We start from the raw sequence: 17,507 nt of genomic DNA, 5'->3' as shown, positions 1-17,507 counted from the left end.
TATGTGAGTCATTCAAGTGGTAAATTGCCACTCTATTAGTGAATTGGCGGTATGTGAGGAATAAATAGGTGCTGTGTATCAGTGATTCATCAGTATTGCGGTGGCGCTCCGTGAGTCTGAATAACCCTGCATCTAGCACAGATATCGTTCTGACAGAGAGGATAGGAGCCACATTGTGAAGCCATATAGGCCGATAACATTATGAGGGATATAAATGGAATCCTCATCCTATTTGTGGCCTGAATATAAATCTATGGGAGGAGGGCGATAACAGAGGCTTCACATAAGAGCGCTGTGGAACGTTACAGGCTTTTCCTGCCATCTAGTGGGGCTGCAGGAAACTGCAGTCTCTTCAACAGGCGTACAAAGAATCCGTTCGATCTTGTTCGGCGAAGATCGTGGCTGAGAATACGAGGGGAAGGAAAATTCTCTCATCTTCATTTTGATATCTTATCTTATTATGAATCATGCGCTTATTCAGTATTGGGTGTACCAGGAGTAGATGTTCTACTGTATGGGAACATTTGTGACAATGCCATTTGCTAACGCTGTCTCCCTGTCCTTGGTGCCCGCACACAGAGGCCACGGTGCTGAGCTACGATGGCAGCATGTACCTGAAGGTGACGCTGCCGTTGAGCATGCACATGGAGGCCGAGGACGTGGCGCTGCGCTTTATGTCCCAGAGGGCCTTTGGGCTGCTTGTGGCCACTACCTCCCAGGACTCAGCTGACACCCTGCGTCTGGAGCTGGACGGGGGCCGGGTCAAACTCACCGTCAACCTGGGTAATGCTAACAGTGCTAACGTTTATGAGTCCTCACGGCTTCTCTGTGAGAGTACTCATGATGTAATGGGAAAAGGTATTGTCCTACATATACCCCCCCTTTCTCCTCATCATACACAATCTATATACATCTCTCTGTGTTTTCTCTCTTTCTCTCTCACCCATTCCCTGGTCAGCCGCTAGCTGGTCCATCTCCAACCCTTTCAGCCCTTCAACGGCCTGTGTGTCTGCAGTCCTAGGAACAGGCAGCCAGAGAGACCAGCTCACTTAGAAACACACTGTATCATGGGGACAGATACGTTGTCATGGTGTCCAACAGATGTTGTAGTTGTTGTTCTAGAGCACAAGTGCCGTCCACCGTGGCTCTCAGATTTGTCCTAACCCAGGAAGAGGAGAGCGGTAGAGAGCCGACCGAGGCGGTAATAGTGCCTGACAGGGCTGTCGGCCTCCGCTGGTAGCCCTAGTCTCCACATCCCCCATTACAGCTGTAGGTAGTGAGTCTGGTCCTTGGCTGTTTGCATCCACTGCTTTGTGATGGTTGACAGCTCCAGAAACGCCCCAGGCACACTAGCATAGCACTGTGTAGTGCAGGATTTCCCTAACCCGGTCTTCAGGACCCCAAGGGCTGCACGTTTAGTTTTTTGCCCTACACAGTTGATTCAAATAATGAAAGCTTGACGATTAGTTGCTTATTTGAATCAGCTGTGTAGTGCTGGGGGGGGTGAACCAAAACGTGCCGCCCTTCGGTTCCCGAAACCCTGGTGTGGTGTGTAGTACATAGCCTTCATGGAGGGCTTTATTATATCCAAAAGATCAAGGAAGCTCTGACTGTGTTGGCACATGTTTTGGTAGTTGTGCGCCATAACAACTGTGTAGCTATTCTATTATTCAGAGGGCACAATGGTGAGGAGATTTTTCCACAGCGTGACGCTCTCAAGCTCTAAATGTGTAAGGTTTCAGTGTGGCTACGGGGTATGCGAATCAGCCCTTTCCTCGGTCTGTGCTCTACCTAACTACCACATGGGTTGTACCCACAGCGGGAGGCACATCTGTTATCAACCTAGGATTTAACGTCGGATTACTTTCTAGGTTGTAAATACAGTCATGAAAATTCTGCCAAAGTTATTACAGTAATGATATATCACAAACACGTTGATATTACTCTGATTGCGGTACACATTACCGGTCCTCCTGAGCGTAGTGGAGAGTTGACATGACCTCCCTCAGCTCTTGTGTTAGCGGGTGCTGTATGGTTGCCATGGTGAGGAAAAGGCTGGTTTTGAATCTGGAGCTTGTCCCCGGATGGTGGTCTCTCCGGAGAAGAAGAAGAAGAAAAAAACTGCAGAATGTACGTTGAAGGATGTGAAATGTTTCTTTTTTTGTTCTCTTTTTTTTAATTTATATTGTTTCTTTTGAATTTACTTTTTGGGGATCTCACCATCTCACTCTCTCCCTCTCTCACCAGATTGTATCAGGATAGACTGTAACCTCAGTAAGTGGCTCCTATCATTATTTACTGTACTTCAGAACAACTGTGTCTTATACCTTATGTTCTGTTACTGTCTGTTTTTACTATTAATACTGTTAAACGCATTTAACATTAGTCCTATACAATATGTATCCCAATGAAGTACTACCATCACACGGTTTGTCTTGAAAAATGTAAGGGACTGTGAGGTAAGTATCAAATACTGTATAAGCCTGTATATCATTTGGTAAACCATTCTTTAGTCCAAGCAACAAATGTCAGAATCACAAAATGATCCCTTGTTCGTTACAACAGCCAAAATACCACCTGTTTATTAGTTCACAGTGCTCCTCAGAGAACCAACAATAGCAGTAGCGCCCTGCTACTTCTATCAGTAATGTGCTCAAACTACCACCAGATGGCAATATACCATTGGTTTTTGCAACATTTCCCCATGAGTTTGAACAATGCATGTCCTGGTGACCTATGGGAACTGTTGTCTATACAATTGATTTTTTTTTTTTTTAAATACACGTATTAGGATTCAAGGAAAGATGCATTTAAAATGCATGTAACTGCTTCGTTGTGTATGTTGGTTAGTACAGGTATAAACCTAACGGGTAAGAGGATAATGTACAGATAATGTAAATAATCTGCTTTCTTTAGATCATGTGACGCAGGCGAGACCTTGACAACAGGTCGTGTACAAAGCCGTGTTGTGTTTTCCATTGTGAACCTTAAATGGTAACCTTAAGTATGTTGCTGCAGAGTTGTCCTATGAATTTAGATGGATTGAAGTTTAATGGCAGTAAAAAAAAGAATCTTAATTGACTTTTAAATAGACACAATTAGCCAGTGGTTAAACTAAATGATAGTCAATTAGAGCCCTCGACCATCTGGGAGAGCCTCTGTTCAGGCCATAGCTTGTCATGCATTTTTAACAGGCCTCTGATTTTGGCCTCTTAGAAGCACCATTTTAACACATGGTTGGAAAAATGTTAAGGGGTAAGCATCGAGAGGAACGGGCACAATTGACAAAACAGGAGGAATAAAAATGTAATGGTTGAATGTTGCCCAAGGTAAAAGTTGAGACTATGTGCTGTATACAGTATGGGTAAGTCATAAATACAGTGGGGGGAAAAAGTATTTGATCCCCTGCTGATTTTGTACGTTTTCCCACTTACAAAGAAATGATCAGTCTATAATTTTAATAGAGGGTTTATTTGAACAGTGAGAGACTGAATAACAACAAAAAAATCCAGAAAAACGCATGTCAAAAATGTTATAAAATGATTTGCATTTTAATGAGGGAAATAAGTATTTGACCCCTCTGCAAAACATGACTAGTACTTTGTGGCAAAACCCTTGTTGGCAATCAGAGGTCAGACGTTTCTTGTAGTTGGCCACCAGGTTTGCACACATCTCAGGAGGGATTTTGTCCCACTCCTCTTTGCAGATCTTCTCCAAGTCATTAAGGTTTCGAGGCTGACGTTTGGCAACTCGAACCTTCAGCTCCCTCCACAGATTTTCTATGGGATTAAGGTCTGGAGACTGGCTAGTCCACTCCAGGACCTTAATGTGCTTCTTCTTGAGCCACTCCTTTGTTGCCTTGGCCGTGTGTTTTGAGTCATTGTCATGCTGGAATACCCATCCACGACCCATTTTCAATGCCCTGGCTGAGGGAAGGAGGTTCTCACCCAAGATTTGACGGTACATGGCCCTGTCCATCGTCCCTTTGATGCGGTGAAGTTGTCCTGTCCCCTTAGCAGAAAAACACCCCCAAAGCATAATGTTTCCACCTCCATGTTTGACGGTGGAGATGGTGTTCTTGGGGTCATAGGCAGCATTCCTCCTCCTCCAAACACGGCGAGTTGAGTTGATGTCAAAGAGCTCCATTTTGGTCTCATCTGACCACAACACTTTCACCAGTTGTCCTCTGAGTCATTCAGATGTCCATTGGCAAACTTCAGACGGGCATGTATATGTATTCTTGAGCAGGGGGACCTTGCGGGCGCTGCAGGATTTCAGTCCTTCACGGCGTAGTGTGTTATCAATTGTTTTCTTGGTGACTATGGTCCCAGCTGCCTTGAGATCATTGACAAGATCCTCCCATGTAGTTCTGGGCTGATTCCTCACCGTTCTCATGATCATTGCAACTCCACGAGGTGAGATCTTGCATGGAGCCTCAGGCCGAGGGATATTGACAGTTCTTTTGTGTTTCTTCCATTTGCGAATAATCGTACCAAATGTTGTCACCTTCTCACCAAGCTGCTTGGCGATGGTCTTGTAGCCCATTCCAGCCTTGTGTAGGTCTACAATCTTGTCCCTGACATCCTTGGAGAGCTCTTTGGTCTTGGCCATGGTGGAGAGTTTGGAATCGGATTGATTGATTGCTTCTGTGGACAGGTGTCTTTTTTACAGGTAACAAGCTGTGGTTAGGAGCACTCCCTTTAAGAGTGTGCTCCTAATCTCAGCTCGTTACCAGTATAAAAGACACCTGGGAGCCAGAAATCTTTCTGATTGAGAGGGAGTCAAATACTTATTTCCCTCATTAAAATGCAAATGAATTTATAACATTTTTGACATGTGTTTTTCTGGATATTTTTGTTGTTATTCTGTCTCTCACTGTTCAAATAAACCTACCATTAAAATTATAGACTGATCCTTTCTTTGTCAGTGGGCAAACGTACAAAATCAGCAGGGGATCAAATACTTTTTTCCCCCGCTGTAAGAAATGCATGCAGGTAACTGCCGAGGTCTTGATGGCTCCAAGCCTTTTCCCACATTGCTGTTTTATCAGGCCAATTGGCTCATCCACTGTGGATGAGGAGCTGTCCATTGTCCTGATTGGCTCACCAGGATACACTGTCTTGTGCGGGCCACACACACAGCTTCTGCAACCTACAACATACCAGCAACACATCTACAGTGTATTCAGACCCTTTTTAACCACATTTTGTTACATTACAGCCTGATTCGAAAATTGATTAAATAAAACATGTTCCTCGTAAAATAAAGAATCACCCAATAGGTTTTCATTTTTACACGTAATAGACCTAATAATGTTGGACTGCGTATTTTCAGATGTATACTTACTTATTCAAATCATATTCGTCAAATACTCTGGATAAAATTGGCCAAGGAAAGGGCTACTTTAAAGCTACTGACGCCGTAGTCTTTCTCCCCCATCGTCTATAGAAAGCCTGACAAGCCCAGTGAGGCTCAATTAAAGCCCACGTCAAACAATCTGTAATCAGAACACAGAATGTAAACCCACAGGATACCACACCTGGAACTTCAGTATATCAAGACTCAATCATTACAACACCGCAGAAGGACATTCAATTTGCCGTAATGTGAAGAATAGCTGCGTGCAGCTAAACTGCAGAATTCAATCTGGTGTACATTTTGCATTTGTGTCAATGGGGTATTTGTGTGAAAGGTTGATTTACTTGTGCATCTCTGTTTAAAGAGGTAACATGTCTTGGTCTAGAGCTAGTATTGCTGGTATTGCTTGGTCAATTGAAGTTAAACGCTGTCTTTCTCGTTACCTAGTTAATCATTGCTGTCTCAACTGTTAATTGCTCATCACTTGTGCTGTGGTTGGTGTTGACAGTCTGACTCATCAGTGCCTGTATTGTTTCACCTCTCCTAGGCAATCAGCAGTTAGTGCCAGGAGGCGTGTCCTTCACCTCTGCTGGGCAATCAGCAATTAGTGTTAGTACATCAGTCTCCCCTATTTTTTCAGCAGCAGCTGTAAGCGGCGGTCTTGTCGCCAAAATGAAGACGGTTGCTGAAACAAAGACAGGGCTGCTGAGTTGTTCTGAGAAGTTAGAGGAAGGCTCCACACCACTCTCTCACTTGAGTGTCTTACCTAGTTATTTTCAGATGATCTGATTTTTTTCTCTCTTGTAGTTTTGTCAACTCTGTTTTCTCTATACCTGTTCGCTCCTCTCCCTGTCGGCTTTACAGATGCTCCCCACCCCTTCTAATGTAGTGTACCCCGTGCGTACAATCCGTGTTGAATTTGTGGTCTCCTGCAGCGTTTCGAGCTGCCAATCTGCGGTCAAGAAGGCTTATGTTGCCCTTTATTCCCTCCTACACTTTTGGCCCTGACAGAGTCATGGATCACCCCCAGAGAACGCTGCTATTCCAGCTGCTCTCGTCATCTGTGTTTTCTCATAGTCAAAGAGCATCTGGTCGTCACTGTGGTGGCAGACAATCTCTAGAGACCTTCTTACTTCCCTCATCAATGCATCCCTCACCACTGACTGTGCCCCCACTGACTTTCAGAAGAACAGAGTCGCTCCCCTCCTCAAGAAACCAACACTCAACCCCCTCTGACGTCAACTAGAGAGCAGTATCCGTTTTTGTCCCCAAAACACTGCTGCTGTCTGTGACCTACTCTCTCAGAACGATCTTCTTGGAAACTAACCAGTCAGGCTTCAAGATAGCTCACTCGACTGTGGCCACTCTCCTCTGTTTAACGGAGGCTCTGCCAAAGCTGACACTGTTCTCATCCTCCTAGATCTATCCGCTGCCTTCAACACCATGATCTATCAGGTCCTCTACTCCACCCTCTCAGGGCCGGGCGTCTCAGGCTCTGCACACTCCTGGTTTGCATCCTACCTGGCAGGTCACTTGGCTCCGTCACATCCTCACATGGTCTCTTCCATCATTGCTGTGTGGATGACACTCAACTGCTTTTCTCTTTCCCCCTCCCTGACACCCAGGTGGCGACATGCATCTCAGCCCACTGCAACAGGGGGTCAGTTCCCGCTCAGCCCAGTCAATGCTCTTCTATGTCCCCCCCCCCCCCCCCCCCCCCCCCCCCCCATGTAACGCCAGGACAACGTAGTCCCTGCCCATCTTCTGAAAATGTCTGAAACCGTAACATTTCAAATAGTACAGTGCATTGTGAAAATATTCAGACCCCTTCACTTTTTCCACATTTTGTTACATTACAGGCTTATTCTAAAGTGGATTAAAACATAATCCTCATCAATCTACACACAATACCCCATAATGACAAATTGAAATTTTTGCTAATTTATTCCAAATAAAAAACAGATACCTTATTTAAATAAGTATTCAGACCCTTTATCATGAGACTCAAATTTGAGCTCAGGTTCATCCTGTTTCCATTGATCATCCTTGAGATGTTTCTACAACTTGATTGGAGTCCACCTGTAGTAAATTCAATTGATTGGACATGATTTGGAAAGGCACACACCTGTCTATATAAGGTCCTACAGTTGACAGTGCATGTCAGAGCAAAAACCAAGCCATGAAGTCGAAGGAATTGTCCGTAGAGCTCCGAGACAGGATTGTGTCGAGGCACAGATCTGGGGGAAGGTACCAAAACATTTCTGCAACATTGAAGGTCCCCAAGAACACTGTGGCCACCATCATTTTTAAATGGAAGAAGTTTGGGACCACCAAGACTCCCTAGAGCTCGCTGCCCAGCCAAACTGAACAATCAGGGGAGAAGGGCCTTGGTCAGGGAGGTGACCGAGAACCTGATGGTCACTCTGACAGAGCTCCAGAATTTGTCTGTGGCGATGGGAGAAACTTCCAGAAGGACAACCATCTCTGCAGCACTCCACCAATCAGGCCTTTATGGTAGAGTGGCCAGACGGAAGCCACTCCTCAGTAAAAGGCACATGACAGCCCGCTTGGAGTTTGTCAAAAGGCACCTAAAGGACTCTCAGACCATGAGAAACAAGATTCTTTGGTCTGATGAAACCAAGATTGAACTCTTTGGCCTGAGTGGCTCCGGGACGAGTCTCTGAATGTCCTTGAGTGGCCTAGCCAGAGCCCGGACTTGAACCCGATCAAACATCTCTGGCGAGACCTGAACATAGCTATGCAGCAACAATCCCCATCTAACCTGACAGAGAGGATGTTTTTGCTTTGTCATTATGGGGTATTGTGTGTAGATTGAGAGGAAAAAGAACAATCCATTTTGTCACGCAAACATTTTCTTTCTTACAGATTTTTTTTTTTGGTCCACTGTTGATAGTCCCAAAATATTTTGCATGTCAGCAGTCAAGTTTTCAAGATCTAGGATTTTCAAGAGGCAAATTCTCACTTGCCACATCATGTTGATGCATTTTGACTAATGAAAAGAAAATACCGAAATATAGTTAAGTGGATTTTCCCTTAAATCTTTTTACTGTCCATGTCACTTCCCGGGCTCTGTAAGAAGCAAATGTTTGCTAAAACAAAATAAATTCTCCATATTGGCGAACTTAAACTGTGTAACTTAACATGAAACTAGGCTGTATATTTAAAGGTTTGGATTTAGTAAAACATCAGTAATCAATACAAAACATTTATAGACAAACGCGTATGACACTATTTAGACAGAGAAATGTGCGTTTAGGACTAGGCCCTACAAAATCTTGAGTTCGGGGTTTAGTCCCAAAAGAGCACTGTGGATATGCACTGATATGCTTTCTTGCACACCAGAATTCTTACTTTTCAGCCCACTACTATAGATAGCCCTTACGTAACAAGCTTGCCAACTTCTCTAACTCGTACGTGCTTGTTCCTGGTGGAGCTGCTCTCTCTGCTGAAGCACAGTGGTATGTGTTTGGGCTGAAGCTCCGTAATTAGACAGCAGGGGAGCCCACCTCTGAGACCAGATCAACACTGCTCAAACACAGTTCACTTCAGATGAAGTCCCATCTCCTCCGCTCTGCAAATATTTCTCTGTACCTCCCTCCACCTGCTCAGTAGACTGTTGTGTTGATTTAGTGGGTAAACATTGGGTTTGGTAGGACATAAACCCACAGTCAATAAAAAAAGGAACCGGATTGGGGATCCATACTAAGGTCTGTAGGTTATTTTGGGATAATAGACTGTTATAATCGGTCTGAAAACAGATTTGACAGTATGATGTTTTACTATTGTTACCATGTTTCACGTTTGGGAAAGCACTGCTCTGCCTCAGGCCTAGCCATTTCTAACTGTAGTTGTCATTCTTAGCCACTCTAGTCAAACATGTCAATAGTAATAACAGAACTTGATGTTATACAATGACGATTTACTGTTAGTATGTGTTTGCACAGGACCCATATCTATCAGATAAGCGTGTAGTTGGTCTATAATGTTACCCCTTGCTGAGACACTTGCGCTGCTGTTAAGCTCAACAAGCCAGTGGCCTCTTTCTCCCAGAGGAAGAAACAGCGGAGTATTTGGAAACCAATTTATGTCATCAGCTGCAGCGTCCCAGTAGCAGCCAGTGTCCTCTCCGTGTCTCCTGGGATTTTCATACACCCTGAGCTCAATTAGATCAACAAACCCCCTGAGGCCCGGCAGGCTTAGGCATGACCAATTAGCTTCGCCAGCCATGTCAGAACTTCTTTGAACTGCGCTGTCGGACCGCCTGTTGCATAGCCACTGATCGGGGGTGACGGTGCTGCAGTGGCAAAGCTTCCGCATTGTGACCTATTTTCAAACCTTGAGAGCTGGAAAAAAAGAGCGGAGGATTTAGCAGAAATCCTTGAGCTATAAAACTGTATCCACTGGCCAAGCCTCCGGATACTAATCAAGTTGTTAGCTGGTTGTCTAAGGGGTTTATATACGATTTCACAATCTGATTTGAGTCATCATACGACCCAAAATAGAAGTACATATTAATTCAACGTTAAACAATGCACAGCACAGTATTTGTTAGTTACTCTCACCTCTAACCAATAGCTTGTATTTACACCCATTGACAGAACTCTTGCAGCAGGTATCGGTGGAGGCTGCTGAGGAGAGGATGGCTCGTAATAATGGCAGGAATGTGGTCAATGGAGTGGGATCAACCTCTTGGGAACCAGGTCTTTGATGTGTTTGATACTATTCCATTTAATCCATTCCAGACATTACTATGAGCCGCCCTCCCCTTGGCAGCCTCCACTGGCAGGCAGTATCGGGAAGTACACATGGAGTGTACCAAACGTTAGGAACACCTTCCTAATATTGAGTTTTCCTCAGAACAGCCTCAATTCGTCGGGGCATGGACTCTACAAGGTGTCGAAGGTTTTCCACAGGGATGCTGGCCCATGTTGACTCCACTGCCGCCCACAGTTGTGTGAAGTTGACTGGATGTCCTTTGGGTGATGGACAATTCTTGATTCACACGGGAAACTGTTGAGTGTGACAAACCCAGCAGTGTTGCAGTTCTTGACGCAAACCGATGCGCCTGGCACCTACTACCATAATCCGTTCAAAGATACTTAAATATTTTGTCTTGCCCATTCACCCTCTGAATGGCACACATACCCAATCCATGTCAGAGTGGTCAGAATTGTCTGAAAGCTTAAGAATCCTCCTTTAACCTGTCTCTTCCTCTTCATCAACACTGATTGAAGTGGATTTAACTGTTGACCAATAAGCGATCATAGCTTTCATCTGGATTCAACTGGTCAGTCTATGTCATGGAAAGAGCAGGTGATCTTAATGTTTTGTGTACTCAGTGTATTTTATCCATTTTAAATAAGGATCCGTTGGAAAAGGATATGCTGTATGAATGTGCTCTGGTGTTGACTTTGTCCTTTCTTCTTCACAGGTAAAGGCCCAGAGATGCTGTTAGCAGGACAGAAGCTGAACGACAATGAGTGGCACTCAGTGAAGGTGGTGCGTCGCGGGAAGAACCTGCACCTCTCTGTGGACAACGTGACTGTGGAAGGTAAGACAGCATGGCAGAGCCGAGTCAAACCATGAGATGAAGGGAAACTGTGATCCCCATGATACACTGCATCTCTGCCCATCAACATGTATTTATTTCACCCCAGGCCATATGACCGGTGCCCACACTCGCCTGGAGTTCCACAACATTGAGACGGGCATCATGACCGAGCGCCGTTTTATCTCCGTGGTGCCATCTAACTTCATAGGGCACCTGCAGGCCCTCTCGTTCAATGGCGTCCCCTACCTGGACCAGTGTAAGAACGGAGACATCTCCTACTGCGAGCTCAACGCCCGCTTCGGCATGCGCCGCATCGTGGCTGACCCTGTGACGTTCCACAGTCGAGCTAGCTGCCTGGCCTTCTCCACCCTGCAGGCCTACGCCTCCATGCACCTCTTCTTCCAGTTCAAGACCACCAGCCTCGACGGCCTGCTGCTCTTCAACTCTGGAGACGGCAGTGACTTCATCGTTGTGGAGCTGGTCAAAGGGTGAGTGACGTGGTGGGGGTCAGGAAGGGATGAAGCGCCATCTAGCTATTCAATGGGCTTAGGTAATTGGTTGGAGGTTGTTTTTAGACCAGAAGAAGCCATTATTTGTAAATGTTGTATAATTTGTCTACATGCAGACCTCACTTGCGAAATGAGGATTTGGTGTCAATATAATTCACGTGTTCAACCTATTTTGCAACCTATTTTTCCAGGTACCGTAACCATGCAGTGAGTGTGGGATGAATTAGTAATAATACAGCTGCCTAGTGCCTACCACTGTTCCTCTTTTCTCTAGCTTAACAAGTCCTTTTGTGTTACATGGAAACATTTTACTCTGTCAGCTGGAGGAATATAAAGGGAATGGTTTCAGAATGTTTTGTTCACTGAGAAGGATTTTGTTCAAAGAGAAGGATAGAGTGAGTAAGAGTGAGAGAGCGAACAATAATGCTCACAGATATTTAACCGCAGTCCAGCTTTGCCCAGAAATACTGTCACTCAATGAGGAATTAGTCAGCAGGCGTTGTTCGTAACCGTGGAGACTGCCAAGAGTGTGCAAAGCTGTCATCAAGGCAAAGGGTGGCTACTTTATAGAATCTCAAATCTAAAATATATTTTGATTTGTTTAACACTTTTTTGGTTACTATATGATTCCGTATGTGTTATTTCATAGTTTTGATGTCGTCACTATTATTCTACAATGTAGAAAATAGTACAAATAAAGAAAAACCCTTGAATGAGTAGGTTTGTCCAAGCATTTGACTGGTACTGTATGTATATATATGATTTTATCAGGGAGTCATACTGAGACCAAGATCTCTTTTACAGATGAGCCCTGAATTACATAAATGACATAGGTCATTCTGTAATTGACCTACTTTATGGTGTAATGCTGTGTTGTAGGTACATTCATTACGTGTTTGACCTGGGAAACGGGCCGTCGCTCATGAAGGGCAACTCTGAGAAGCCTCTCAACGACAACCAGTGGCACGACGTGGTGGTCTCCCGGGACAACAACAATATGCACATCCTCAAAATCGACTCCCGCACCGTCACCCAGCACTCCAACGGAGCCCGCAATCTGGATCTCAAAGGTATGGTATACACTACACCTCCTCAAAACTGGCTCCAGCAGCTGTACTTTTATGCAGGGCGTATAGCAGAGCTATTCAACTATATTCTTACGGGGGCCAGATTTGAAAAAAGGTTATTTACAGGGCGGCCAGAAATTTCTATATGGGATTACTCTTCCTAAAACCGGTATAAAAAACCCACAATTGTAGTCTTATAAAACACTTTTATTAAAAATACATGTTGCTAAAAGTTCATTTGAAGTGCTTTAAGATTAGCCTAATTCAGTGCATCGAATTGTTTAAATAATGGAACACATTTGTACTTATAACAGTTGATCTGCATCACTTAAATTACTTTCTACTTTCCTGTCCGTATTACATACATAGCTTTATCTTTTGTTTTAATTTACACATATCTCAGTTGACCAGCATCATATTCTGTTCTATTTCTTTATCATTTCGTGATTTTCTCTGTCTTCTTTTGATGTTTTTCTTTTACACATAGAAACCTTTTATGCATATCTCAGTTGACTAACTTTTTACGGAGTCTCTCTCCCCCAGCATCAGTAGAGAACTGCACCACTTCTGTGGGGAATTAAACTCATCAAATCTCAAAGCAAAGTTAGCTTTCATCTAAAAACTCACGCGTTATCTGTACTGATGATGACTGAATATAGTCCTACAATGTAGGGAAATTGAGCGTTTTGTTTGGGCTTAAATCAAAGGACGAAAATAACACATTTATTTAGAAAATAAGTCCATTTTTAAATCGTGTAAATAACTGTTTCATCCCTCCCCTGAAGTCCCAAATGAAGTCCATTCAATTGATTGAAGATGTCACTAAGAACCAAACATCTGACAAACGCCTCATCAAGCGTTTTCCGCTAGATATGTATTGGCTTTCTTGTGGCGGCAATCGCGGAGAAAAGCAACCATCTCCTCCCTAATCTCACATGGGCTGCCCTCTTGAGAGCATTGTTACCCTTGCTTAGCCACCAAACATCATTATGTAAAAAGTAGATCATGGTGCTCAGCAGACTACGAAACAAGCATTGTTACAGGCTAGATGTTGATTGAATCAAGTTTGATAGTCATAACTGAGTCTGTGGGGTTATTTTAACTCGAGTTCAGCGCAAAGTACGCCCTGCTGCAGTGGTTCCCAAACTGTGGAGGGCGCGATGGGTCGGCCAATTTCTTTTTAGGAACTCAGTCCAGCTTTCAACTTGCTCTTGAATGTTGTAATAGTAGAATGCACAAGGTGCCATTTTGAAATTTGTAGGGTGCATCATCAGTTTTCCTCTTGTCATGTCAGTCATTGCATATCTTAGAGATGTCACGCCCTGACCTTAGAGAGATGTTTTATTTCCTCTAGTTTGGTTAGGTCAGGGTGTGATGTGGGGTGGGCAATCTAGTTTGTGTATTTCTTTGTTTTGGCTGAGTATGGTTTCCAATCAGAGGCAGCTGTCTCGTTGTCTCTGATTGGGAATCATACTTAGGCAGCCCTTTTTCCCTCCTTCAAATGTGGGATCTTGTTTTTGTACAGCTCGGTGTAAGCCTTCAGAACGTAACGTTCGTTTTTCCTTTTCGTTATTTTGTTTAGTGTTCTGAGTTAAAGAAAAGTAAACATGAGCACTTACCACGCTGCACCTTGGTCTCCTCCTTACGACGATCGTTACAAGAGAACTATTTATAACTTGTCAGAAATGTCCAGATCAACTAGCACGTCAGCTAGCTTTTATTGCTAGGTTTTTTTGCCCATAGATTTTGTTGTGATGTTTGAGTCGCTCAAATATCGCATGAATAGACATTAGACGTGGCAAAATGTATAGAATTGCACGAAAATGCACTTTAAAACTGCAGAATGCTTTCTGCACCCCGTAACAAAATGTGTAGAATTGCAGGAAATATGCTTTAAACATGCAATGTTTTCTCTCCGCCAACAAGAGGGGTGTGAACATTTTGTCATGAACAGTGCTTGTGCCTATAGAAATAGACGTGGCGCGGGATGTTCCCCAATGCTGGAAGGGGGGACCTGAGTGAAAAAGTTTGGGAAATTCTGCTCTGGTATATCAGGTAGTGTTGTGATCTCATCTGTGTTGAAAGAGCCAATAAGCGGGCAGACAGACCCTGTAGCCCCTGTTAGCAGCTCTGAATCGCTGTAACTGGTATATACGTAACCTTTATTTAACTTGTCAGTTACTAACTAAGTCAGTTAACAACAAATTCTTATTTACTCTCATGGCCTACTGGGGGAACTGGAAAACAGATTCTCCCATTGGAGAATATTGAATGAGAGCGCTTTTTGGCACCAAACTTCAGATTTTAGCAGGAATTTTAAATTGATGTTGTTGTAGCCTTGAGCCACCTCTGAGCCAGACTGTTAAGTAGTTGTTATTCATTAAAGGTATTTTCACCCCCATCATTTATCTACCTGCACCAGGCAGCCTGCATGACCTTCATGTTGCCAATCAAGTGCACACCATCCTATTTACCCAATTATCAAGCCATCCTGGGGTATGGGCCCATGAAATTGCACCATTTTCTGTGATCCAGATCACTGGCCTTGCTTGGTACTTGAGGCAGGAACAGTAGTGTGTGAGCTCTTATGGTCTGTACATAGGGAACCATTAGGCGACCTTAATGCCTGACAGTGCCCTTCTTATGGGTATTTACAGATGTTGCCGACCAGTAAGCATACCTGTTAGTGCTTTCTTTCACAGCAACAACACTGCAGATTTGGGTGAGCTCACTGGTCATGATAACAACACCCACCCGTAGCACGCGCTCCAGCAGGTATATCTCACTGGTCATCCCCAAAGCCAACACCTCCTTTGGCCGCCTTTCCTTCCAGTTCTCTGCTGCCAATGACTGGAATGAATTGCAAAAATCGCTGAAGCTGGAGACATATTTCCCTCACTAACTTTAAACGTCGGCTATCCAAGCAGCTAACCGATCGCTGCAGCTGTACATAGCCCATCTGTAAATAACCCATCCAATCTACCTACCTCAACCCCATATTGTTTTTATTTACTTTTCTGCTCTTTTGCACACCAGTATTTCTACTTGCACATCTATCACTCCAGTGTTCATTTGCTAAATTGTAATTACCTGCTACTATGGCCTATCTATTGCCTTACCTCCTCACGCCATTTGCACACACTGTATATAGACTTAATTTTTTTTCTTTTGTGTTATTGACTGTACGCTTGTTTATTCCATGTGTAACTCGGTGTTGTTGTTTGTGTCGCACTGCTTTGCTTTATCTTGGCCAGGTCGCAGTTGTAAATGAGAACTTGTTCTCAACTGGCCTTCCTGGTTAATTAAAGGTGAAATAAAAATACAAAGATCAGGATTTGAAGGTTGAACGTTTGAAGGTCAGGGAAAGCTACAGTATGTCAAGGAGAAAGGGACATACCTGTTTCTAACGCAACATAACTTCTCTGCTACCTGTATGTTCAACAAAGGGCATTTAAAAACATAGCCATGAAACAGTATTATTGTGAGAGTGCCCGAGGCTCTACGGTTAATCCATTCAATGTATCGAAAGAGCAGCTTTCCCAGTAATGGCTCAAGCAATTATTCGTGTTATATTTGGAACACCTGTTAGGATCTGAAGTGTGGAAGGAGTACTGCAGTCAGGAAACGCTTTTGGTTGCTGCACTTAGTTACTCAGGAGTATTCTCTGTAGAAATAAACTCATGGTATGAACACAAAAGTATGTTTGTTTTGAAAGGGAAGACATGGTCAATGGAACAGTCTGTGCCTCAGAGGGGATTTTGTTTTACTTTCCTGCTTGACTTGAAGTAGTGTTAGGTTTCTGGCACCCAAACAAATTGATGCTGTCTACTTATGCCCTTGAGAATTTCATTCCAAAAAGTTTGATAAATTGACATTTGTTGTTACCATGCACAGTACTGCTGAGCGAATAACAGAAATTTCAGATAATTTGGGTTTTTTAAACAACTAATTGACCGACATTGGTTCAATTATTTGAATTGTATTACGTTTGTTTTTTTGTTCTGTGAGCTCGATGTCCAGTTTCTGTAGAGATAAATCAGATCAAGCCTGAACTTTGAGATGTAGTAGGGAGTTGTAGTTTCCAACAGGCCAATATTCTACATAGTTTGGCACAGAAAACATGGTAATAAACTACAATGACGAGGATCCATTGTGCTCTCGCTTAACCCCTGTCCGGTCTGTGTACAACCTCTCCCGATGTCTTCAGAGACATTTTCAACCTCTCCCTGACTGAGTCTGTAATACCAACATGTTTCAAGCAGACCACCATAGTCCCTGTGCCCAAGAACACTAAGGTAACCTGCCTAAATGACCACCGACCCGTAGCACTCATGTCTGTAGCCATGAAATGCTCTGAAAGGCTGGTCATGGCTCACATCAACACCATTATCACAGAAACCCTAGACCCACTCCAAATTGCATATCGCCCCAACAGATCCAAAGATGATGCAATCTCTATTGCACTCCACACTGCCCTTTCACACCTGGACAAAAGGAACACCTATGTGAGAATGCTATTCATTGACTACAGCTCAGCGTTAAACACCATAGTGCCCTCAAAACTCATCACTAAGCTAAGGACCCTGGGACTAAACACCACCCTCTGCAACTGGATCCTGGACTTCCTGACGGGCCGCCCCAGGTGGTAAGTGTAGGTAACAACAGATCTGCCACGCTGATCCTCAACACGGGGGCCCCTCAGGGGTGCGTACGGCCCAGTACATCACTGGGGCCAAGCTTCCTGCCATCCAGGACCTGTATACCAGGTGGTGTCAGAGGAAGGCCCTAAAATTTGTCAAAGACTCTAGCCACCCTAGTCATAGACTGTTCTATCTGCTACCGCACGGCAAGCGGTACCGGAGCGCCAAGTCTATGTCCAAGAGGCTCCTACATAGCTTCTACCCCCATAAGACTCCTGAACAGCTAATCAAATGGCAACCCAGACTATTTGCATTGCCAGCAGTTGCTTCAGGAGTTTGAAAGGACATGATCTAAGTGATT

The 17,507-nt window shown here is 44.0% G+C and overlaps 1 protein-coding gene across 3 annotated transcripts in view; it reads left to right on the top strand.

The window, feature by feature from the left end:
* LOC106602987 (neurexin-2) overlaps window positions 1-17,507 on the top strand; it is a 326,762-nt gene that overhangs the window by 148,062 nt on the left and 161,193 nt on the right. For all 3 annotated transcript variants that reach the window (XM_014196088.3, XM_082974431.1, XM_014196093.3), the window contains 5 exons: window positions 580-783; window positions 2,248-2,274; window positions 10,811-10,930; window positions 11,037-11,418; window positions 12,319-12,509. In XM_014196088.3, the coding sequence (XP_014051563.1) occupies window positions 580-783; window positions 2,248-2,274; window positions 10,811-10,930; window positions 11,037-11,418; window positions 12,319-12,509 (924 nt within the window). The remainder of the gene's footprint in view (window positions 1-579; window positions 784-2,247; window positions 2,275-10,810; window positions 10,931-11,036; window positions 11,419-12,318; window positions 12,510-17,507) is intronic.

Source organism: Salmo salar, chromosome 04 (genome assembly GCF_965601325.2).
Source record: "Salmo salar chromosome 04, fSalSal1, whole genome shotgun sequence".
NCBI classification, from domain to species: domain Eukaryota; kingdom Metazoa; phylum Chordata; class Actinopteri; order Salmoniformes; family Salmonidae; genus Salmo; species Salmo salar.
Note: the sequence above shows the minus strand (reverse complement) of the source record. Positions and strands in the feature narration are given on the sequence as shown.